Source organism: Microcaecilia unicolor, chromosome 4 (genome assembly GCF_901765095.1).
Source record: "Microcaecilia unicolor chromosome 4, aMicUni1.1, whole genome shotgun sequence".
In the NCBI taxonomy this organism is placed as follows: domain Eukaryota; kingdom Metazoa; phylum Chordata; class Amphibia; order Gymnophiona; family Siphonopidae; genus Microcaecilia; species Microcaecilia unicolor.
In genome coordinates, this window is record NC_044034.1 from 233404798 (window position 1) to 233430142 (window position 25345).

Genomic DNA, 25345 nt, shown 5'->3' on the forward strand with positions numbered 1-25345 from the left:
AGCAGATGTCCACCGGAGGGAATCAGTGGTCACCAACCCCCTCCCACCCCCACCCCCCCAAAAAAAATTTAAAAACATTTTTTTCCAGCCTCTATGCCAGCCTCAAATGTCGTACCCAGCTCCATCACAGCAGTATGCAGGTCCCTGGAGCAGTTTTTAGTGGTTTTAGTGCACTTCAGGCAGGCAGACCCAGATCCATCCCCCCCCCCCCCCCCCAGCAGCTTCAAGCGCTTTGCCCGGTACAATCAGACCATCTCTGGCAAAGACGCCCATTCTTGATGTCTTCAGTGTCTTGGACCAGAACATTCCCCTGCCAGCTGTATTCTTTGCCTGCGTATGCAGAAAATAACTCAGTTGTCCAGAGAGACACAAAGAGACAATTTTTGGAACTTTGTCCAAATCATCGATGTCCCAGTCGACATCGGTAGCGCTTGCACTGGCATTAGGTGTGTTGGTCTCTGTGACTGAGACCTGTGTCTGACACTGGGAGTGAGCGTGCATTGAGTAGATCTCCACCTACCTCAGAGCCAACCACTGTGCAGAACCCCCGACTGGTCAGCATCGGACCCAACACTGAGGACACGTGGGAATTAGACAATGTCCTCGTAAGCACCGAGGAATGTCGATGCTCAGTATTGGGTGAAGGCCAAAAATCACAAGCATTGTTTCCCTGTGACACATGGTGCTGGGAGCAGTGAGGTCTCCGAGAAGTGTCGGCGCCAAGAGGACCACTCCCTCCATCGAAGAGGTGCTGAGGCGTGGATCTCCATATAGCTAGGACCAGAGCCCACACTGACCCCAACAATACAATAACCTGCTTCTGAACCGATGCCCCAGCCTTTCCAGATGTCGGCCTTCAATGAGCGTATCCGTGCCAAGCTCTATGAGCACCTGGTGGGCTTATCCAGCAGAGTGCATCGTCATCTGGGGTGCTTGCACTGGCCATTCTTCCTCTTGCTACCCCACAAGGCCCTCAGCCTGCAGTGAAGTGTCTGATGCCAGTGCTGCCCATGATGGTACCCCTTCAACATCGATGGAGGAAGCTTCACCAGAGTCGAGGGTGGAGCCTACACCTCAATGCCCTTCCACACTTGGACATAATTCCACACTCTTGAAGGCAATTCAGAATTCTTTTTTTTTTTTTTACCCAAGACTTGTGGGGGTTTTTTTTCATATCAATCTATCTCCTGTCTGTGAGCGAGGCAGTAATTTGCATGCTCATTGCTTAGTGCATGGCCGTGGAATTTTTTGTAAGTTAATTTTGTGATAGAAGCCATGCAGTGGACCCCTTGCCAGTCACCTCAAGGGATTTTGGGGTGACTAGGGTTCAGCATATCATTGCTAGAAAAGCAAAGGACTACATAAAATTGTAAAACATTTTAAAACTTAAAAGTGCTAACTAATTACATGTTATGCATATTTTCATTGTTTGTGTGTAGGCAGTCCAAAGTTTGTTGCCTCATTAGCCTGATTCTGAACAAGTTTTACTCAAAGAGGCTTTATTGTTGGAAAACCCAAATCTTTATTTTTCTTCCAGTAGTTTAGGGTAGGAGTATGTGCTCATTAACAGAAATTTGGTTTGTTACTGAGCCTTAAAAATGTAGGGGGTCTTTTCCTAAGCTGCAGTAGTGTTTTGTAGCTTGTGGTAGACATCAGCTGGTGGTCAGCACTGAGGGCCCTGTTTACAAAGCAGCATTATAGGTGCGTTAACATTTTTAACGCGTGTTAATTATGTACATACCTACAATATCCCTATAGGTGCCTACATGATTAGCACACGTGCTAAGTGTAGGCGCGCTAACAACACTAATGCACCTTAGTAAACAGGGCCCTAAGATGCCCATTATATTCCTATGAGCGTCTCGCCATTTATCACCAGCTGATTTCTACCACGAGCTAAAAATGCTACCGTGGCTTAGTAAAAGACCCCTTTAATGCACACTAAATTGATTTAACGCATACAAATTGACTTAGAGCATGCATTAATTTGTCAGTTAGAGTGTCTTAAATCAATAATGCACACAAAAAATTCCCTGTCAAAATGAATATGTGAAACCAACCAGAAGAATACCTGAAAAATCAGGAAAAATGTGTGAAGACAAAGAAAACTGAAATTTTTTTACCTATGCACATTGCTAGTTTTCAAATGCTCCTTATATTTGAGTGCTTGTTACTGTCTGTGATTTCCTTTTATTCATTGATATTTATTAACCATCTTTATGAAGGTACCAAGACAGTGTATAGCAGGTTGCTCCATAATGCTTGAAAAATATGAAGTAGCAGTAGGCAATTTTTAAGTATGCCGCTGTATATTAGACTGAATTCTCCACTGAGCCTAATCCATACTCTTTTCCATACCTTATGCTTCTTTTCTTACTGCTAACTTTACAGGTACCTAAGGAAAAGAGGTTGTGGATATGCTGACTTTGTAATCAACCGATATTGGCTGAGATTCAGTGGAATATGGAAATAAGCACAGATTGATGGACTATCCATTTTTGTAAATAAATATGTTAGTTGGAAGTTGCTACTGCTAATATAAATTCCATTTTGTGCAGTTTCTTTTTGTAGATATTTCAGGGAGCCATGCACACTGACATTCTCCCATCTCAGTAAGAGCTTAGCCTGGACTGCTTTCCAAGTACGCGAGTCTTGCATTACTTGAAAGAGACTGCAAATTTATTCTATAAAAGTGAATTTTGTGGGGCTCTATTTATTAAATACTTGCAAAGTAGTTCTTTTTTTTTTTCCCCTGACTGTAGTTTTGGGCTTACGGAGAAAGTTTTTGCTTTGTTTGCTAGGTAGCTTTATTGAAGTGGAAGCGGACTCAACTGATCTTCCTAGGTTTCTTCCTGACACTGTGAAAACTTTGCAGCCTACTTATGAGAGAGAGATCACAACTGCGTCTACAAAAACAGTTCCAGCGCTAGACATGGACAGAGCCAGAATTAATGCAGATAATTCCATTAATAACACCCTGGAAGATGTGGCACTCACTGAGCAGAAAGCAGAAATTGAAAAAGACAAGGAACCTATCATAAATGAGTGGCAGGATATCAATATGGTAATAAAGCTGAACAGCAGTTCCTTGCATTTTAATTTAGTATCATTTTACTATTAATTTTACAGTTCTAATATAAAAGGTACAGAAAACTCATGTCAAGCTCACATGACTATACTGCTATTTCTCTTTAGGATTTGCAGAGGCAATTGAGACAGCTTGTTGACTGTGAAACTTTTTTTTCCTTATAGTGGTAGAATCTTCTGGCAAGAAGAGGCACTGTGATGAAACTCTAGCACTTACAGACACAATAGTGTTCCACCAGCATATAGAAAATGCCGTTCAGTTGGTTTCATAGGAATGATTAGCAAATACTCAAAACAGTAATTTTTAGATCTTATCTGGAAGGCTAAAAATGCAAGAATTAATCCCACAAACTCTCGCTTGATAGAGAAAGAGTTGGGAGGGTTTAGATTACTAGAGCCATATTGCATAGCAGGGTTCACCAAACCTATCCTGGAGTCCCCGCAGCCAACTGGAGTTTCAGGATCTCCACAATGGAGATATGCATGGGAGAAGTCTTCGTGGGAGAGATCTTCATGCACTGCTTCCACTGAATGCAGATTTAGGTCATACAATATTTATTGTGGATATCCTGAAAACCTGATTGCCTGTGGGTCCCCAGGACAAATTTGGGAACCCCTTGTGTTTTAAGCCTTTCATCTAGTAATTTGAACTATTCCATGATTATATTTCTACAGTTACCCTGTTAATTTTGCAATTTAGTAAATGTTTTCATTTGGAAAAAGAAGCTTGGTTAATATTTTCTTCAGTTCTGGGATGCAAAAACAAATATTGCTCCATCATCTATTCCAAAATAAACCTCCTTTGCCATTCTATGGAGGTTTGTGCCCGACTGGCTGGAGTCCTCAAGACAAGTTTAGGGACCTCAGTAAAACAACATGCTAATGGGGGTTTCATTTGGTTTAGATTATGAATGAGTATAAGTTTTGCATCCCAGAACTGGCTAAGGCAGCGTTTCCCAAACTGTGCACTGCGTCACCCCAGTGTGCTGGAGTGAACTCACAGAGTGCCGCAGGGCAGATGGGAATTCACATGTCAAGCTGATATCTGGATGGGTTATCAACTTGGAGTACTTTGAATGGGGTGTGCCTTGAAAAAGCCTTTTGATGAAACACAGGTCTGCTTTGATTCCCCTTTGATTTTTTCCTGAAAGATAAGTGAATTTATTATTTTAAGTAATTAAAAATATGAAAAAGTTAAAAAGATTTTTGAATAAAACATATGATAAAATGTTTGAAAAACGGGACCGATGAAGATCTTGATGGAATTTGATTCCCTTAAGTATATATGGGAAACGCATCGCAATGCTGATGGTCCATATTTACTCTGCTAAATGTATATATTGATTGGTAGTTGGTGGGAACCTATTGAATATTATTATAGCAGGAAAAAGGGCCATTATACAGACTTGCCAAGTCTCCCCTACTCCCGCCAAAGCGGGAAAGTCTCCCGCTGAGACACACTGAGGGGCATAATCGAACGGAGCGCCCAAGTTTTCCTGAGGGCGTCCCTGCGAAGGGGCGGGGAAACCAGTATTATCGAAATAAGATGGGCGTCCATCTTTTGTTTTGATAGTATGGTCGGGGATGCCCAAGTCTCAACATTTAGGTTGACCTTAGAGATGGTCGTCCCCGGTTTTCGGCGACAATGGAAACAGAGGGTGCCCATCTCAAAAACGACCAAATCCAACTCATTTGGTCATGGGAGGAGCCAGCATTCGTAGTGCACTGGTCCCCCTGACATGCCAGGACACCAACGGGGCACCCTAGGGGGCACTGCAGTGGACTAACTGATGCACTAACTGAACGGAAAAAGCCCTTCCCTTACCAATCCCTTAGTGATTCGGAAAGGAACAGGCATGCATGAAGGAAATCACATGCAAATGAGCTGCTCACTGTTAGCTCATTTGCACATGATTTCCTTCCTAAGGAGGGGAAGCCAGTGCAGAGCAGCCAAGCATTATGAATGGCTGCTCTGCGCATGCCAAAGACGGCTTCATACATGCAGACAGGCTGCATGTATAACAGCCGTCTGCAACCTTAAATAAATTGCCATCTACAACCTTAGAAAAATACAAGTCCAGGTGAAAACGTCCAAGTACTCGTCAGGGACGTCTTTTTTAAAAAAAATTTTTTTTAAGTATGGTGAAGGACGTCCTTCGCTATGCCTCTGTCCCTGCAATAGCAGTTGAGGACATCCAAAATGTGGATGTTTCTGTGAGAAGGACGTCCATGCCTGCTATGCCTCCAACACCTCCTTTATTTATTTGGATTTTGGATCACAAGTAGCAGCAGTGGGATTTGAACCGGCCACCTCTGGATTGCAAGACCAGTGCTCTAACCACTAGGCCACTCCTCCACACCACTCCCTTGAAATTTGGCCGTCCCTGTGGGGGGGGGGGGGGGCAGTTCAGGACGTCTAAAATGTTTGAAAGAAGGACGTCCATGCCTCTGCTGACACACACATACCTCCCCTCCTAGGGACCTGCATACTGCTGCGATAAACCTGAGTATGACATTCAGGCTGGCAAAAAAAATGTTTTAAAGTTGTTTTTTTCAGGGTGGGAGGTGGTTAGTGACCACTAGGGGAGTCAGGGGCGGTCATCCCCGATTCCCTCCGGTGGTCATCTGGTCAGTTCGTGCAACCTTTTGAGGCTTGGTCATAAGAAAAAAATGGACCAAGTTGGCCAAGTGCTCATCAGGGACGCCCTTCTTTTTTCCATTATCGCTCGAGGATGCCTATCTGTTAGGCACACCCCAGTCCCCCCTTCACTGCACCTCCGACACGCCCCCGGGAACCTTGGTCGTCCCCATGACGGGAAGTAGTTGGGGACGCCCAAAATCGACCCTGAGAGAAGGATGCCCATCTTCCGATTTGTATCGAAAGATGGGCGCCATTCTCTTTCAAAAATAAGCCTAACTGTGTGCTAGGAGATCCACTGCTGCTTCTCTCTCAATGAGCAGCCACAGCAAAACAAGAAAAACAAACACGGAGCAGCAGCAGCCTTCAGGCATGCGCTTTTGGCTCTGCCGGTCCTCTGTCCCTGGAACAGTAAATTGACATCAGCGGGGGCAGAGGATGACAGAGCCGATTAGCACATGCCTGAAGGCTGCTGCGGCTTCACGTTTGTTTTTCTTGTTTGCCACTGCTGCTCATTGGGAGAAGCAGCAGTGGCCAGGAAACACTGGATACTGGGAGGGAAGGGTGGAAGGGCATGGAGAAGGAGGCAGGAGGTGATAAATGGAGAGAGCAGAGGGGAGAAAAAGAAAGAAGATTGGAGATACAGGATGGAAGAGGGGTACAGAGAGGGATGAGTGGAAAGATGGGGCCATAAAGAGGGGTCATGCGAAGCTGCTGAGGAGAAACTGGGGGCGACCCTAGCTGGTCAGACGTAGATATGCTGGATGAAACGAGGGAGAGAGAGGGAAAATGCTGGGAGGAGGGGGCAGAAAGAGGGAAGATGCTGGATGAAAGGATAGGAAGAGAAAGATGAAAGACACTGGAAGAATGAGGAGAGAGAAAGGACATGCTGAATGGAAAAGGGTAGAGAGAGAGAACTGGCTAGAAGGAAGTGGAGATAGAGGGAGTCAATGGATGGAAGGATTGGAAGAGAGTAGATGGAAGGATGAGAGAAAGAGGGAAGACAGGATGGAAGGGTAGGAGAGAAAGAGGGAATATGCTGGATGGAAGGATAGGGAGAGAAAGCGGAGACGCTGGATGGAAGGATTCAAAAGAGGGGGAGACACTGGAAGGATGGGGAGAGAAAGAGGGGAGATGCTGGATTGAAAGGGAGAGAGGATAGAGTTAGTTGAAAGACTGCAGAATAGGAGGAAGGGACATGGGGAGAACAAAAGTGAGGAAAAGATGAAAAGCCACAGGTAGATGAAGTAAAAAGAGGGAAATTAATGAATGGATAGTAAGAATGAATTCAATCTGGACAAAAAGGCAGAAAAATAAATTGAAGAAAACAAAGAAAAAGGAGAGACAAATGACAAATGAACAGGAAACCCTGGCAAGAGATTGAAGAGAAGACGAAGGAAAGCAGAATCAAGAGACTGGTACCAACACATTTAGAAAAAGTAAATGGCCAGACAACAAAGGTACAGAAAATAATTTTATTTTTAATTTAGGATAAAGTAATGTGGTAGCTGTGTTAATAAAGGTTAATAAATGGAAATAAAACACAAAATAGAAAATAAGGTGATACCTTTATATTGGACTGATTTTAATACATTTTTGATTAGCCTTCAGAGACCAGCACTTCCTTCCTCAGGTCAGGAGACAGCAGTAAACTGGCCTGACCTGAGGCAGGAGGTTTTGGCCTCTGAGAGCTAATTGAAAAGGGTATTAGGCTAGTAAGTAAAATATTTTCTGGAATTGCCATGGGATTGAGGTGTGCCGGGAGCAGAGTGGGGCGGGGCTGGGGCATGTACTAAAATCTCCCTTTCAAATATTGGGACCCCTTGACAGCTCTGATTATAAGTCTCTTTGCGAGACCTCATTTAGAGTACTGTGTATAATTCTGGAGCCTGCACTTTCAAAAAGTGATAAACAGGGTGGAGTCAGTCCAGAGGGCAGCTACTAAAGTAGTCAGTGGTCTTTGTCATAAAGCATATGGGGACAGACTTAAAGATCTCAATATATGTACTTTGGAAGAAAGGTGGCAGAGATATCAGAGATATTTAAGTACTTCCATGGCATAAATGCATATGAGACACGTCTCTTTCAGCTGTATGGAAGCTCTGGAATGAGAGGGTATAGGATGAAGATGAAAGGGAATAGGCATAGGAGTAATCTAAGGAAATACTTCTTTAGAAAAAGTGTGGTGAATATGTAGAACAGCCTCCCGGTAGTCTGTATCTGAATTCAAGAAAGCACGAGCAAGCACATAGGATCTCTTAGAAAGAAGCAGAAATAGTAGATGCAGGGCTTAATTTCTGGGGGAACGGCGTGAAACACAGCTCCACCACTTCTTTTCAGACCCAGAGAAGCAGGGGTGTTCTGCTTCAGTACTTCCATTCCAATAATCCTGCAGGGAGCAGGAGAGGATGGGATGAGCATGGAGCAGCAGAGAACAGTCACTTTACTCCCTAATTCAGTCCCTCTTTTCCTATTGCTGCTGCCCTGGCTCCACAGTTCCACTTCTTATTAAGCTTTAAGTAGATGCTGTGGATAGGCAGACTGAATAGGCCATATGACAGTGGTTCCCAAACCTGATCCTGGAGGCACCCCAACCATCCTGGTTTTCAGGATATCCACAATGAATATTCATGAGATAGATTTACATGCTGTGCTGGTGCATGCAAATCTCTCTCATGAATATTCATTGTGGATATCCTGAAAACCTGACTGGCTGGGGTGCCTCCAGGACCAGGTTTGGGAACCACTGCCATATGATCTCTTTATCTGCTGTCATTCTATCTTTCTTTGTTTCTGTGAGTACAGGTAGAGTCGTGACTTACATGCTAACATGCTTGCTTCACTTTTTTTGCAGGATTTGTGCTAGTATTTTATAAAGACACTTAGAGGGGCATTTTCAATATGACGTTTATATCCAACTTTGGATGTTTTGCGCAAAACATTCAAAATTCAAGTGCTGAATATAGCGATTTTCAAAACAGCAAAACATTTATGTTTTTGTTTCGAAAATGGCCATTTCCTAGACATTGCTGTACTCAGCACATCTATTTTTTTGGACCATTTTCGAAAAAGAAGAAATCCAAGTGAAAAATACACAAAATCAAGCCATTGGGATGTAGGAAGAGTCAGCATTCTTAGTAGACTGGCAACACAGTCATCCCAACAGAGTGGTGGGTCATCCTAGTGGGCACTGCAGTGGGCGTCACATAAAAGGTCCCAGGTACACATCTTACCCTTGCTCCCCTTATATCGTATGGTGAGCCCTTCAAAACCCACCCAAAACTTACCGTACCCAACTATACACCACTACAACAGCCCTTAGGTCTGCAGGAATTACCTCTATGTGGGTACAGTAGGTTTGGGGTGAGTTTTGGGGGGCTGACACTTTCTACCACAAGTGTTACAATTAGAGTGGATTATGGGCTTGGGTCCCCTTCTCCACAGTGCACCACACTGACCATTAGGCGACTCCAGGGACCTGCTTGCTGCTGTAATAGAACTGGCCATAACATCTGAGGCTGTCATAGAGGCTGGTATGTACTGGTTCTTTCACATCTTTGGGGGGGGGGGGGGGGGGGGGGGGGATGAGAAGGAGTCAGTGACCACTGGGGAAGTAAAGGGGAGTCATTCCTTTATTCCTTCAGTAGTCATGTGGTCATTTAGGGCACTTTTATGTGGCTTAGTCATTATTAAAACAAGTGTAACTTAAAACATCTTCGTTTTAGTCCTGGATGTTTTTGTTTTGTTCCATTATAGCAGAAAAACGTCCAAGCATTAGAAATGCCATTAACAAGCCCTGCCATGCCCTCTTGTGATTTGAATATACTGCATAGAAAAACGTTTTGAAAATAGTGATTTGAATGTTTTGACAAGCAAAATGTCCAAATGCTGCTTTATGCCATTTTTTAAACATCTTTCAAAAATGAGCCCCATGGAGGCATATTTTCAAAGCACTTTGGGAGGCTAAGTTCCATAGGTTTCTATGGAACTTTGGGAGGCTAAGTGCTTTGAAAATGAGCCCCATAGTCACCTATGTATCTTTATAGAATAGGCTAAAAATAGGCATCTACAGGGCCTTCAAACATAGGCAGCCTGTTATAAAATTACCTTATAGTGTTTGGTTCATTTATGTCATGCTAATGCAGGGGTTCTCAAACCAGTCTTTGGGACACACCTAGCCAGTCAGGTTTTCAGGATACCCACAGTGAATATGCATGTGACATGCCCTACCTCCATTGTATGCAAATCTATGTAATACATATTCATTATGGGTATCCTGAAAACCTGACTGGCTAGGTGTGTCCCGAGGACTGGGTTGAGAACCCGTGTGCTAATGAAAGATATTTGAAAAGTAAAGCCGTTTCACAAGATTTAGCTGTCGTATGACCAATCATTTGTCCTGTTTTTTTATGCAGGAGGAGCTGGAATCTGTGGAGACTGCTCTTTTTGTTCAGCAAACCACTCTTCAAGCTGAGAGACAACAGCAAGACCGGATTGCAACTTCTGTGACAGGACAGATGTGTTTAGAAAGTCAGGTATGGTATGTCACCCTAGATTCCTAGACACCAATTCTTTTTTGACACATTCCAGCTCTCAGGATGTTTTAACAGTGTATGGGTTCCTTTTACCAAGCTGCAGTAAGTACTAAGGCGTGCTTACTGAGCTTAAAATGCCTTACCACGGGGCACATTCAGGCATCCTGTGGTAATATTTTGATTGGTGCATGTTACCCACGCATTAAAAAATAATTTTATTTTTTAGCGTTGGGGGCAGGTCTGGGGGCAGAAAGTAGGCGCGATCTGCACTAATCAGCACAGCTACATTGCTGCATGCTACTGATTAGCGTGTGAGCCCTTACCCAGTGGCGTAGCCAGAGGGGGTGCCAGGGGAGCGGCCGCTCCCTTAAATGGAGTTCTGCCAGCTCTGGCGCCTATTTTTTTCTCAATGTGTTACATTGAAAATGTGCGCCAGCACCGGCGGAAGTCTGCTCTCGCTCCCCCCGCGTCGTCAACCTGGCTCCGCTTCTGCCCTTACCGCCTACAAAATAGGTGACGTAAGGGCTCACGCGCTAATAGTTTATAGTTTATTAAACTTAATATACCACCATAGTTCACAAGAAATCACAGCAGTGCACAATATAAAAATCACAGGAAACATAAAAGAAAAGAACTCCATTATATAATAGGAAAACACAAACATACAAAAGAATTTCCGTTACAGTTTTTTATATATATTCACACTTCTGTACATTTTTATGTTGTCTCTTGGTCCCCTTTATATTTTTCATAATTGCACGTTGTTTTGGTTCTGAATTTCTTTCAGCAATCAGCACATTGTATCTTTTTTTCACCAATTTGGATATGTTTCTGTTCATGAGACTCGGCTGTTTTGCACATCGGTAGCTTTGTTTCTATTGGTTCTTTTCTTTGCACCAATTTTCCAATGTCCTTCCGGGTGTCTTACCATTTTATAGCTACGCCCTGGTGCACATATATTCAAATAGGTTTGATTGAGAACAGGAGACAACATGATGTCAAAATGTTGAAGCCATTAGGTTCATCTTCCTTTCCCTCTCAGCCGTCATCTCTATTCACCCAAAACAAAGGGGCCCTTTTACTAAGTCACGTAAGCGTGTACATGCGCCCAACACGCACCAAAATAGAATTATCGTCTGACTACTGCATTGGCACCACAGAGAATACAAGAAATATTCAATTTGGGTCAAATCAATATGACGCACTAGTGCACGTGATCCAGCAGAGTCCAGAGAAAATGTAGTAACCTTCAAAAGAGAGTATATTTGTAATACAACCAGCAAGCATCAAACAGCATTCAAAGCTGTCACTATTGTGCCCATGTTTCATGCTCTCATGCATCTCGCCACCTGGTGGTTAGACCTGGTGGCTGCAATGGACTGTCTGTTTGCTGTTTCCCATGTTCCAGAAGTTATGCCGGTCCGGTCCAGATTTTCCAGCCATCCAGACTGGCTTGGGATTTTTGGAACTAAGCAGCACCCTTACCTGGTGACCTCCCTTATATGTTGCTTTTATTAACCACCTGGAAACTTTCTACTTTGCCTTGGCAACAGAGGTCTTGAGTTGTGTTCCTGTCCCTATTGGTCTGTTGTGGTTCCTGCCCTGAAAGCTTTCTTTGTCAGCTTGACCCTGCTTGTTTTCCTGGATTATTCTATTGATTGCTGCCTGCCTTTGACCCTGCTGGTTTCCTGGTTTATTCTACTGTCTGCTGCCTGCCCAAGACCCTGCTTGATTCCTGGCTTATTCTCCTGTTTGCTGCCTGCCCAAGTCCCTGCTTGATTCCTGGTTTACTACTGATTGCTGGCAGCCTATAGACTCTGTTTGGTTCCTGGTTTCCCTTCTGCTTTGCTGCCTGCCAGCAAGACTGTGCTTCACTCGTGGACTATTCTCCTGCTTACTGCTTATTGCTTCTGTTCCAGTCCAGCAGCTTCAGTCTGGCTGTTCCAGTTCTGGGGTACCAGTCTGTTCTGCCTTGCCTCCTGTTTGGGTGATTCGCCTGCCGCTGCTGCTCCTCGGCAGTGGCCCAAGGGCTCACTATTCCTGACCAGCGTGACAAAAGCATACAGCAACAGTAATAGCAGTAAATAGCAGCGAGGACGCCACAGAGAAAAAATATTCACTTTGGGTTGCATCTGTGTGACGGGCTAGTGCACATGATCCAGCAGAGTCCAGAGAAAGCATGGCAACTTTGGGTTGCATCAGTATGACGCGCTAGTTCACGTGATCCAACAGAGTCCAGAGAAAGTGTAGTAACAAAAGAAAGTATATTTGTAATTAACCAGCAAGCATCAAAACAGTATGCAAAGCATGCAGCAACAGTGATAGTAGTTTCTGGTTGTTCGATTCATGAGGGGATCTACCTCCTAACGTGTCATGGGATCTCATTGTTGTTCTCACCCAGCTGATGAAAACTTCTTTTGAGCTACTGGATTCCTGTCATCTGAAGAATCTGACTTGGAAAGTTGTATTTTTGATGGATGTCACTTCAGCTTCAGGCCCTAGTAGCTGATCCACCTTACACTAAGTTTTGTCACAACAGAGTAGTTCTTTGCACCCACCCTAAGTTACTTCACATCTTACTACTGCTTTGAACAGGACACTTGAAGTGACAGCCGGTTCAGTCAGACAGTCCTGCAGAATTTATTTAATGTCTAGAATCCAACTCCACCCTCCTAGGCCTGGTTTTATTCTTTTCTAGGCTGCATGTTCACAATCGGTTTGTATCTAGTTTCAGGTTAATGAACTTAAAGGCATCAACGTTTCGAGTCCCTATTGTACTAGCATTGTTGTTTTCAGTGAGCCTAAGGATTCCCACATGTGAGAATACATTGAACCGGCTTGCCCCTCAGATAAAGCAAAATTATTCACCTGGAGCAGGTATTCTCCAAGGACAGCAGGTTCAGTATTCTCACATACCCTCTCCTCCTCCCCTTAGAGTTGTCGCCTTCAGCTACACCATCAGACCGAGGTACCCTCGCTTGCGCATCAGGCAGGAAAGCACCTGTGCTTGCCAGAGAATGATGTAAAAGCAATTAGCTTAGCAGGGTTTAAAAAAGATTTGGATAACTTCGAAAAGAAAAGTCCATGAGCCATAATTAACATGGCCTTGGGGAAAATCCACTGCTTATTTCCAGGATATGCACTATAAAAAATGTATTCTGTGTTTTGGGGTCTTGCCAGGTACATGTGACCTGGGTTGGCCACTGTTGGAAACAGGATACTGGGCTTAATGGACCTTCGGTCTGCCCCAGTATGGCAAATGCTTATGTTCTTATAATGTTGCCAGAACTTTCTTAAAACTTTATGCGCTAGGAAGTATCTACACCAGACTCTGTCAGGTGACGTCACCCACTTGTGAGAATACTGGGCCTGCTGTCTTAGGAGAACACCTGCTACAGATGAGTAACCGCTTTATTCTGGGAAGAATTTTTATTTTAGTCTGCATGTTTCTTAATCTAAGAGTTTTAGCTGCATGTTTTCTTGGTTTCCCCATCTAGGAACTTCTGCGTCTGTTTGGCATCCCCTATATTGTGTCTCCCATGGAAGCAGAAGCGCAGTGTGCCATCTTAGACCTAACAGATCAAACTTCTGGCACTATCACTGATGATAGTGATATCTGGCTGTTTGGAGCACGGCATGTTTACAGAAACTTCTTTAGCCAGAACAAGTATATCGAGTACTACCAGTCTGTGGACATCAAGAATCACCTTGGTAAGACAATCGATTATGTACAGTAGGATATTCTTTTTTTTTTTTATTTGCTAGGTATAACACTTGTGAAGAAATATGTAAATTTGTTTTCTCTGAGGACAACTCCCACTTGAAGAAAAGGGAAGGATTCATTATTTTCATTGACATCAGGGCTAATGATGTTGAGCAGCAGGCAGAGGCATCAGCATTTCATACCTCGTTGGAGCAGAGCTTTGAGAGCATCAAGGCACTGAGGTCACTGGTATCGTTGAAGTGTCCCTGCTCATCCTCTGCTGTTCTGGAGAGCACATGACAACCTCCAGGGAGCTGAGATCAAGCCTCCAATGCTCCCCAGGTCTCTCAGGAGGACGTGGCCAATCCCTGTGCTTTTGACGTCAACAGCCTTTGAGGAGCAACTCATGAGGAAATTTGATGAGTGGCTGGAGTGTTTCTTCGTGTGACACAACGCTGTGGTTTCAAAATTGTTGATGTCAGTGCATCAAGAGAACCAGCGAATCCTCGAGACCCATGCACAGCCTGGAGGAGAGACGCCTATACAAAGACCTCAAAGAGTGTTGGGTTTGATATCTGTTGCATCGCTGTCCATCTCTACTGCAACAGGAGAAAAGCTTCACTGAGACATCAGAGAGTACATAAGTATTGACATACTGGGAAAGACCAAAGGTCCATCAAGCCAGGCATACTGTTTCCAACAGTGACCAATCCAGGTCACAAATACCTGGCAAGATCCCCCAAAAGTACAAAACATTCTATACAGCTAATCCCAGAAATAGTGAATTCTCCCCAAGTCCATTTAATAATGGTCTATGGACTTTTTCTTTAGGAAGCCGTCCAAACCTTTTTTAAACTCCGCTAAGCTAACCGCCTTTACCACATTCTCTGGCAACGAATTCCAGAGTTTAATTGCACGTTGAGTGAAGAAATATTTTCTCCAATTCGTTTTAAATTTACCACATTGTAGCTTCATCGCATGCCCTCTAGTCCTAGTATTTTTGGAAAGCATAAACAGACGCTTCACATCTACCCGTTCCACTCCACTCATTATTTTATAGACCTCTATCATATCTCCCCTCAGCCGCCTTTTCTCCAAGCTGAAGAGTTCTAGCCGCTTTAGCCTTTCCTCATAGGGAAGTCGCCCCATCCCCTTTATCATTTTTGTCACCCTTCTCTGCACCTTTTCTAATTCCACTATATCCTCATTTTCGTTTTCCATTCCTTTCCTAATAATACCTAACATTCTATTTGCTTTCTTAGCTGCAGCAGCACACTGAGCAGAAGGTTTCAACATATCATCAATGACAACACCTAGATCCCTTTCTTGGTCCGTGACTCCTCTAACGTGGAACCTTGCATGATGTAGCTATAATTCGGGCTCCTCTTTCCCACATGCATCACTTTGCACTTGCTCACATTAAACGTCATCTACCATTTAGACGCCCAGTCTCGTAAGGTCCTCTTGTAATTTTTCACAATCCTCCTGTGATTTAAAGACTTTAAATTACCTCACTAGTTACTCCCGTCTCTAGGTCATTTATAGATATGTTAAAAACAGCGGTCCCAGCACAGACCCCTGGGGAACCCCACTAACTACCCTTCTCCATTGAGAATAATGACCATTTAACCCTACTCTCTGTTTTCTATCTTTTAACCAGTTTTTAATCCACAATAGAACACTACCTCCTATCCCGTGACTCTCCAATTTCCTCTGGAGTCTTTCATGAGGTACCTTGTCAAACGCCTTCTGAAAATACAGATACACAATATCAACCGGCTCACCTTTATCCACATGCTTGTTCACCCCTTCAAAGAAATGTAGTAGATTGGTGAGGCAAGATTTTCCTTCACTAAATCCATGTTGACTTTGTATATGCTCTGTAATTTTGTTCTTTGCCCAGCACCGATGTCAGACTCACCGGTCTATAATTTCTCAGATCTCCTCTGGAACCTTTTTTAAAAATTGACATTACATTGGCCACCCTCCAATCTTCCGGTACCATGCTCGATTTTAAGGATAAATTACATATTACTAATAATAACTCCGCAAGTTCATTTTTTAGTTCTATCAGTACTCTGGGATGAATACCATCCGGTTCAAGAGATTTGCTGCTCTTCAGTTTGTAGAACTGCCCCATTACATCCTCCAGGTTTACAGAGAATTCATTAAGTTTCTCCGACTCATCAGCTTCGAATATCATTTCTGGCACCAATATCCCACCCAAATCTTCCTCAGTGAAGACCGAAGCAAAGAATTCATTTAATCTCTCCGCTATGGCTTTGTCTTCTCTGATTGCCCCTTTTACTCCTCGGCCATCTAGCGGTCCAACCGATTCTTTTGCTGGCTTCCTGCTGTTAATATACCTAAAAAAAATTTTACTACGTGTTTTTTGCCTCCAACGCAATCTTTTTTCGAAGTCCCTCTTAGCCTTCCTTATCAGCGCTTTGCATTTGACTTGACATTCCTTATGCTGGCAGCCGCCGTATCCCCAACGAGGTAAATCAAGATGACTTTCAAACTTCGTAGGGAGAGGGCCTGGAACTGGAAGGGAGAAAGGAAGAGGAGGAAGGGAGGGAAGGGGGACCCTGGAATTCAGAGGGAGGGCGGGGAGGTGGTCCCTCTTCACAAAAGTGATGATAGGGAAGAAGCTGGAAACTACAGGCCGGTAAGCCTCACTTCAATTATTGGAAAAGTAATGGAAGCTATGCTGAAGGAAAGGATAGTGAATTTCCTGGAAGCAAATAAGTTGCAAGATCCGAGACAACATGGTTTTACCAAAGGGAAATCGTGCCAAACGAATCTCATTAAATTCTTTGACTGGGTGACCGGAGAGTTAAATCAAGGACGTGCTATGGACGTAATCTACTGAGATTTCTGCAAAGCTTTTGACACGGTTCCGCACAGGAGGCTCTTGAATAAACTAGAAGGGCTGAAGATAGGACCCGAAGTGGTGAACTGGATTAGGAACTGGTTGACGGGCAGACGCCAGAGGGTGGTGGTAAATGGAGTTTGCTCGGAGGAGAGAAAGGTGAGTAGTGGAGTGCCTCAGGGATCGGTGCTGGGGCCGATTCTATTCAATATATTTGTGAGTGATATTGCCGAAGGCTTACAAGGTAAAGTTTGCCTTTTTGCGGATGACACCAAGATTTGCAACAGAGTGGACACCCTGGAGGGAGTGGAAAGCATGAAAAAAGATCTGCGGAAGCTAGAAGAATGGTCTAACGTTTGGCAATTAAAATTCAATGTGAAGAAATGCAAAGTGATGCACTTAGGGAGTAGAAATCCACGGGAGACGTATGTGTTAGGTGGGGAGAGTCTGATAGGTACGGACGGGGAGAGGGATCTTGGGGTGATACTATCTGAGGACCTGAAGGTGACGAAACAGTGTGACAAGGTTGTATAGAGAGAGGTGTGACCAGCAGAAGAAAAGAGGTTTTAATACCCCTGTATAAGACGTTGGTGAGGCCCCACCTGGAGTATTGTGTTCAGTTTTGGAGGCCATATCGTGTGAAGGATGTTAAAAAAATGGAAGCGGTGCAAAGAAAAGCTACGAGAATGGTATGGGATTTGCATTACAAGACGTATGAGGAGAGACTTGTTGACCTGAACATGTATACCCTGGAGGAAAGGAGAAACGGGTGATATGATACAGACGTTCAAATATTTGAAAGGTATTAATCTGCAAATGAACCTTTTCCGGAGATGGGAAGGCGGTATAACTAGAGGACATGAAATGAGATTGAAGGGGGGCAGACTCAAGAAAAATGTCAGGAAGTATTTTTTCATGGAGAGAATGGTGGATGCTTGGAATGCTCTCCCACGGGAGGTGGTGGAGAGGAAAGCGGTAACGGAATTCAAACATGCGTGGGATAAACATAAAGGAATCCTCCTCAGAAGGAAGGGATCCTCAGAAGCTTAGCCGGTGGTGGGAGGCAGGGCTGGTGGTTGGGAGGTGGGGATAGTGCTGGGCAGACTTATACGGTCTGTGCCAGAGCTGGTGGTGGGAGGCGGGGCGGATGGTTGGGAGGCGGGGATAGTGCTGGGCAGACTTATAAGGTCTGTGCCCTGAAAACGACAGGTACAAATCAAGGTAAGGTATACACAAAAAATGGCACATGTGAGTTTATCTTGTTGGGCAGACTGGGTGGACCGTGCAGGTCTTTTTCTGCCGTCATCTACTTTGTTACTATGCTACTATTTGCTCTTCCAGTTTCAAGAACAAAGGAGAAGATCTGGGGTCACTTTCCATGTTTAAAGTGCTCAGTTTGTCAGGTCAATCAAAACAAAAAATTTTTGGTTCATCCACAGAATGGAGACAAATGTGAACCGCTATTATTCCAACTCCAAGACCACACATATAGTATATACTGTATAGTAGTTTGCCCATTTAAGCTACTTTACACTGGTAAAACAAGTTTATTGAGTTTATGGAGGAGGGGCCTAGTGGTTAGGGTGGTGGACTTTGGTCCTGGGGAACTGAGGAACTGAGTTCGATTCCCACTTCAGGCACAGGCAGCTCCTTGTGACTCTGGGCAAGTCACTTAACCCTCCATTGCCCCATGTAAGCCGCATTGAGCCTGCCATGAGTGGGAAAGCGCGGGGTACAAATGTAACAAAACAAATTGATCATAGAACACCGTAGTGCCATCAAAGGAAAGATATTAAAGAAACCTTTAGTAGAGCACATGGTGACTGAAGCACATAGATTTGAAGTTTACAGTATTATGTAAGTTATCCCCACATTGGAGAGGAGGAGATATAGATTGGATCTTATTGCCGGCAGAACAGATTCATTTTTTATAATTTAACATTTTTATTGATGACAAAGCGAAGAAACAAGATGTACCCTCAAAATTGTCATTAAAAGTACAAAACACGTGTACACACATGATAGCATACCAAAAGTCACCAACTAACTTTTACCAGGTTTTAAAACCCTCCCCAGCCCCCAACCTTGAACATCAGCAAATGTTTAAACCCAATAAATTGTCTCAAATACATTATCCACCCATATGTCTATTAAACTGATGTTTCCCCCCAAACATTTTCAACTTTAGAAATACAACCATAAACTGTAAGGGAAGCCATTACTCTTGGGCCTTCCCCTACCCATTGCACTAACCATTACCCCTCCCCCCACCAGAACTACCCTTCCCCCCTTCTATGGTGCAGTACCTCACTCCCAACCCCTCAGGTAGGCCTAGCTTCCCCAGGGAAATTTGTTCAAAATTTGACTGCGTGCCCTTGGCGAGATCTTATTCAAGTTGGCCTCCCATATCGCAAGGAACCTACGCTGCCTTCCAGGAGACAAACATGCTCCCCGAGACTCCCAAACCATTAGTTCATGCAATTTGTTCCTCCAGTACCAAAAGGAGGGAGGGTGATCCAGGATCCAGTGATTGAGAATGCACTTCCTCCCTAATATACATGACTTACCCAGGAACAACTTCTCTCCCCTCTTACCCTTCTGCCACAGACACGGAGCACTAAACACCGCGCTCTCAAATGATAGAGTAATTACACGTCCCACCACTACTTGAAGAAAATGAGCTATTGCCGATCAAAACAAGGTAATATGCCTACATTGCCACATCCCATGAAAGAAAGTTGCCTCTGCCCTCTTATACTTTCTGCAACAAGGCGTTCCGACACCCCCGCATGAAAAGCCTGTCTCTGGAAGAAATATGCCCTGTGCACTGTCCGAAAGTGGCATTCCTGCATTTCCACACTATGCACCAGACATAAGCCACTCTGAAGAGAAGACAGTAACAACTGCGCCAAAATTGTCCTACCCACCTCCTTGCTCCACCAATCCACAACTTCTTGTAGATCCCTAGCTTCGGTCTTCCTACATAACTCACCATGAAACCAAGAAATCAATATTTGGCCTACGGCGTCCCCCTCCAAAAATTCTCTCAGCTGACGTCCAAACCGTGGGAACAAACTGCCCCCCGGCAAAGAACGCACATAGGGAGATAATTGGCAGTTAGCAAAAATTGTTGCTGGGCCTTGCGCACATTGATTTAAAAAGTCTTGAAAGGACATTAAGGACCCATCCTCCTTAACTAAACTTTCTAGCAAAGTAACCCCCTTCTCTTTCAGTGATTGAAAAACTATTTTCTCCGCCCGGCATAAAATCTGCATTCCCCTGCAAAGGCAGCCATACAATACTAGCCGGGCACTGCTTCCACAGAGGGAGCGCACTGCCCTCCATGGTAATCAGAGGGGTCTAAGCAATATACTCCGACGAGTTCTCTCCGGCAGTCTCCCCCTGGGAGTGTGAAGCAAATAGTTCAAGTGCCATGGACGAAAATAAGCCTGTTCTAACATTACATCTGTGTATGTTGTGTTACCCAACAACCAATCCCGTAGATGACGAAGCAAGCATGCTTAATTATATTTTTGAAGGTCGGGAAACCCCCAACCCTCCTGATTTTTGGGCACCTGTCAAATAGTGCCACCTCATTTTTGGCTTCCTGTCCCCCCCAACAGAACTTTGCCACCATCAGCTAAAGCAACGCCAAATCCCGTCGCAGTAAACAAATGGGCAAGGTTTGTAACACATAGAACCATCTCGGGAAAACAATCATTCTATAAAGATGCAACCTTCCCAGAAAAGACAATGGGAGAGTGGACCAGAGCGACAACTGCTCTTTCGTCTCTTTGAACAATTTTGAAACATTAATCTTGTACAGGAGCGATGGATCCATTGACAAATGTATACCTAAATAGCGAAATGATTCCCGTGCCCACCTCAAAGGGAACCCATCTCCCCACGACTGTCGCAAATGATCTGAACTCGCCAGTGCCTCAGACTTTGTAAAATTAAGCTGAAACCCTGAGAAATCTCCATACTCTACCAAGCTTTCCATAAGATACAGCAGTGAATACCGCGGCTCCGTAATAAGCAACAATAAATCATCGGCGAACGCTGCGGACTTAAAGGTAAGATTCCCTATCTACACCCTTTGAATATCCATGTTATTATGAATCTCCCTCAAAAGAGGGTCCAGGGTTAAAACAAAAAGTAGCGGCGACAAGGGGCAGCCCTGTCAGGTCCCCCGTCTGATAGGGAACCAATCCAACAATATTCCATTGGCACACACCTGCGCCTTTGGGTCTGAGTACAAGGTCCGCACCACCTGAACAAACCAACCCTCTATACCAGTGATGGCGAACCTTTCAGAGACCGCGTGCCCAAACAGCAACCCAAAATCGAATTATTTATCGCAAAGTGCCGGTACTCATTATGGGCAGGGTCACCACATATGACTCCACCCCTATGATAGCCTCACCCCTTACACCAGCCATGGCGCATATAAACAGACATCATTGAAAATATTATACAAGTATAGGAGAAAAAAATAACATGATTTTCTTCCATTATAAATCATTTCTGTAAGCTGTTACAGCTCCAGTATACCCAGTGCAAAATAAGACAGCAGATGTAAATTCTCAAATTCGACATATTCCAAACACTAAAATGAAAATAAAATGATTTTCCCTACCTTTGTTGTCTGGTGATTTTGTTTTTCTATCCATATTGGTTCTAGTCACTGATTCTGCTGCTCTCTATCTGTTCTCTTAACTCCGTTTCCAGGGCTTCCTTTCCATTTATTTCTTTACTTTCCTCCTTTGTTCTTCATTTCTTGCCCTCCATCCATGTCCAGCAACTATCCTCTCCCCTCCAGCCACAAATGTCCAGCAACCCTCCTCTCTCCTCCAGCCACAAATGTCCAGCCACCCTCCTCTCCCCCCTGCCCTCCCTCCCAGCACCCGGCAGCACCCACCATCAGGCTTCCCTCCCACCCAGCACCCAACATCAGGCCTCCCTCCCTCCCAGCACCCACCATCATCAGGCTTCCCTCCCACCCAGCACCCAACACCAGGCCTCCCTCCCACCCAGCACGCAGCAGCAGGCCTCCCTCCCACCCAGCAGCATACAGACAGCACCAGGCCGGCCTCCCGCCCTCCCTCCAACCCAACAAGCATCGGGCCGCCTGCCCGTCCTCCCTCCCTCCCTCCCAGCACCAGGAACCCCCCTCCTCCTAAAATTTAAAAAGCATACCATCCTCTGTACCCACATCTAGGTGCCCCCCTTCAGCCATAAGTGCTATGGTAATGGTGTAGAGTTGTGGGCAGTGGGTTTTGGGGGGCTCAGCACCCAAGGGAAGGGAGCTATGGACTTCAGAGATTAACTTTTTTTTTTTTAATTGTTACAAGTGCCCCCTAGGGTGCCTGGTTGTTGTCCTGGCATGTGAGGGGGACCAGTGCACTACGAATCCTGGCCCCTCCCACGACCCAGTGCCTTGGATTTGTTCGTTTTTGAGCTGGATGCCTTCAGTTTCCATTATCGCTGAAAAACGAAACCGTCCAGCTCAAATCTGCACAAATCCGATGCATTTGGCTGGCACAAACCGTATTATCGGAAAAAAGATGGACGCCCATTTTTTCCGAAAATACGGTTTGTCCCGCCCCTTCACATATCCGTTCTCGGAGATAGACGCCCATGGAGATGGGCGTTCGCGTTCGATTATGCCCCTCTCTATGTAACTTTATAAATTTGTGTGTTTTGAAAATGAGCAATATAATGTTTGTGTGTTGTCGCGTCTCCAAATATTCTAGCTTGGTTTTAATCTGTTTATTCCTTAAGTCCAGTTTTTTAACTTTCTTCTGAAAAAATAATGGGGCTGATATTTAAAACGTTATCCAGCAAATAAGCATCCAGAATTGGCATTTATGCAAGTATCCGACAAAACCAAACAAACTCAATATTCAGCTGACTAAGCAGATTTGTTCTCCAGTATTTATTTTGAGTGACTGCACATCCAGAGATTTCATTTCTGATTTAGGTTAACTCACATCCTTGTCAGATCATAAAATCTTAATTTGTGACCAATTTCATGGAAATTAGTTTGATAAATGGTGAGTCCAGTCTTCGAACTGGTGCTGGCATCATACCTGCTCCTAAGGCATCCAACATATTAGAGTCTGGTTGTTTAAGAATTAGATTAATTTAGTCAGTTCTATAGAGTAAGTAGTCTTTTTCTCCATAGGAAACTATGGAGTGTTAGATAGTGATCTGAGAAATGACCAGGAGATGGAAAAACACAAAGACAAAAACAAAAAACAACTCTCTCCTTCAGATTGTAAGATGACATTAAAAAAACCTGTTAAACTGGGAGGGTATATCAAAGTGAGATGTTTGACCAGGAATGAAAAATTCACAATGATATAAAAGCTTTTCAAAGATGACAATTCCGAACTGCATATTTTGATACACTAAAAGTACATCAAACTTCTATTACCATCTCCTATTATTTACTCTCTAGCTCCAGCAATCTTCTAGTTACACATTTAAGATGTGTGCAGAATATAACCTGTAGGCGTCTTCATGTTATAGGAGCATTTTTCAACAATTTATCCAAAAAACCTAAATAGAAGCTATACCATCTAATCAGCTCCAGAACATCATGATTCCTGATACCCCGAGAGGTTCAAGGTTATTTTATTTGATAGGCCACTTAAGGACAACCATTAAAGCAGGGTACAAAAAATTAAAACTATAAAGCTAAAACAATCAAGAGAAGGAACGCCAACCAAATATAAGAAAAAGCAGAAAAAGAACTAAGTATAGCATCAAAGAAAACAACAGGACAGAGACAATAAAATAGAAACCAGCTATGAGAGAGCTTTCCTATTGTTATCCCAGCCACTCCTTTCCTTATGGGGCTGTGTCAAGTTCTCAGCAGTTTCAGAAATCGACCTCAAAGCAGCTACAGCTGTGCAATCTAATAGGGCAGCATTCTGTGCCATGTGGTCACGCTCAGTATCTGAGTAGCAGATTAGGCCCCCTCAAAGTCTTTTGTACTAAAACTTCCCACCACTCTTTCATCTAACAATTTGAGGTAAGCAAAACCACAGCAGGCTCATTGATCTACAAGGGACGTCAGTGTGACAGCAAGCTAATATCATGCCAGGTAGACCCCTAGAGGAGGCAGCAGCAAGAAAGACAGTGGCCAAACAAAATATTTTAAGATGGCTGCCCTTGCTGATACCATCTGTGGGTTCCCTGGGGAAGATAAGTGTCCTCTATTAACTGACCACAGGTATGGGTTAACGTCTTTACTACTTCTACATAGGGAAGGTAAAATGGCTGGTGTACTGAACAAACTGTAAAAGAAACGCAGCACAGGATTAGGTAGCCATTTCTCCTAGTGGCAGACCTATGCCCTCATATATGTGAACTGTAAGATCTACACCACTTACACTTCTTAGTAGATACATTGAGGCATACACAGATTCTTATGGTGCTTGTTAAATGGTATTTTCTTAGAATGATTTCTTCTATATAATCTTTTTAAATATGTAGACCTTTGCCTTGTAGGATTAGACCGCTACAAATTAATCAATCTGGCTTATCTGTTGGGGAGTGATTACACAGATGGAATCCCTACTGTTGGCTATGTAACCGCAATGGAAATTCTAAATGAATTCACTGGTCCTGGGATGGAGCCACTTATAAAATTCACGTGAGTTTGGTTTTATGTTATTTTTATTGGAGTCAATATTCAAAGTGATTGGCCAGAAACAGCTCCTGGCTAGTTAAATTGCCTGTTCGGGTCTACCTGCCAATTTTCAGCACTACTTAAACAATTAGTGCCACTGAAAATAGCCAGTTAGTGCCGAACTGAAAACCAGCTATTGGGGGTGTTCTGGGAGCGGATTCGGCACTTGACTGGGTAATGTAAATACCTCTGACTCCCAGCCTCCTGTCTCTCTATTGTATAGTCTAACACATTTCTATTGATACTAACAGTGTCCACCACTGAAGCAAATAGAACTTGTTATAATTACAAGAAAAAGAGGAGACAGACTCAGAAGGCTTGTTAGATTGTATGAGAAGAAGCAAATTTATTATTACAGTTTCCATGACTTACCAAGAGTACAATGGTTATTTCAAATCAGGCAATACAGCATAAAGTTGGTGCATCAGTCAAAATACAGGCCTCAGGCTTGTTCTCATAGAATAGTAATCTGGTCACAACACGTGACTACTCAGGCTTACATCATCTTTGATTCCTATTGATTTGGTTACATCTTATATAGTTTTTCCTTTACATTGAAGTCTTTTGAGTACTCGTCATTTTACATCACAAACTCCGCCTTTTTCTAGTTCCTTAAATGATATTTTCTACTTCTTCTTTTTACCATCTGTTATGTATTGAATTTCTATGTAATTGTCACATATTTAAATATTAGCACTGACTTCATCTATCATTTACAAGAAATGGGCTTGATTCTAACTACTGAGGGTCATTCTCACTTGACCTTCTTAACCTCAGGTTTTGTTTACCTTCTACTTCCTTATGCTCTGTT

The 25345-nt window shown here is 43.8% G+C and overlaps 1 protein-coding gene across 2 annotated transcripts in view; it reads left to right on the forward strand.

Moving 5' to 3' along the window:
• The window catches only part of ERCC5 (ERCC excision repair 5, endonuclease), a 141425-nt gene that overhangs the window by 89217 nt on the left and 26863 nt on the right, over window positions 1–25345 (forward strand). For both annotated transcript variants that reach the window (XM_030201331.1, XM_030201332.1), the window contains 4 exons: window positions 2802–3064; window positions 10141–10260; window positions 13758–13971; window positions 24354–24498. In XM_030201331.1, coding sequence (XP_030057191.1) covers window positions 2802–3064; window positions 10141–10260; window positions 13758–13971; window positions 24354–24498 — 742 coding nt within the window. The remainder of the gene's footprint in view (window positions 1–2801; window positions 3065–10140; window positions 10261–13757; window positions 13972–24353; window positions 24499–25345) is intronic.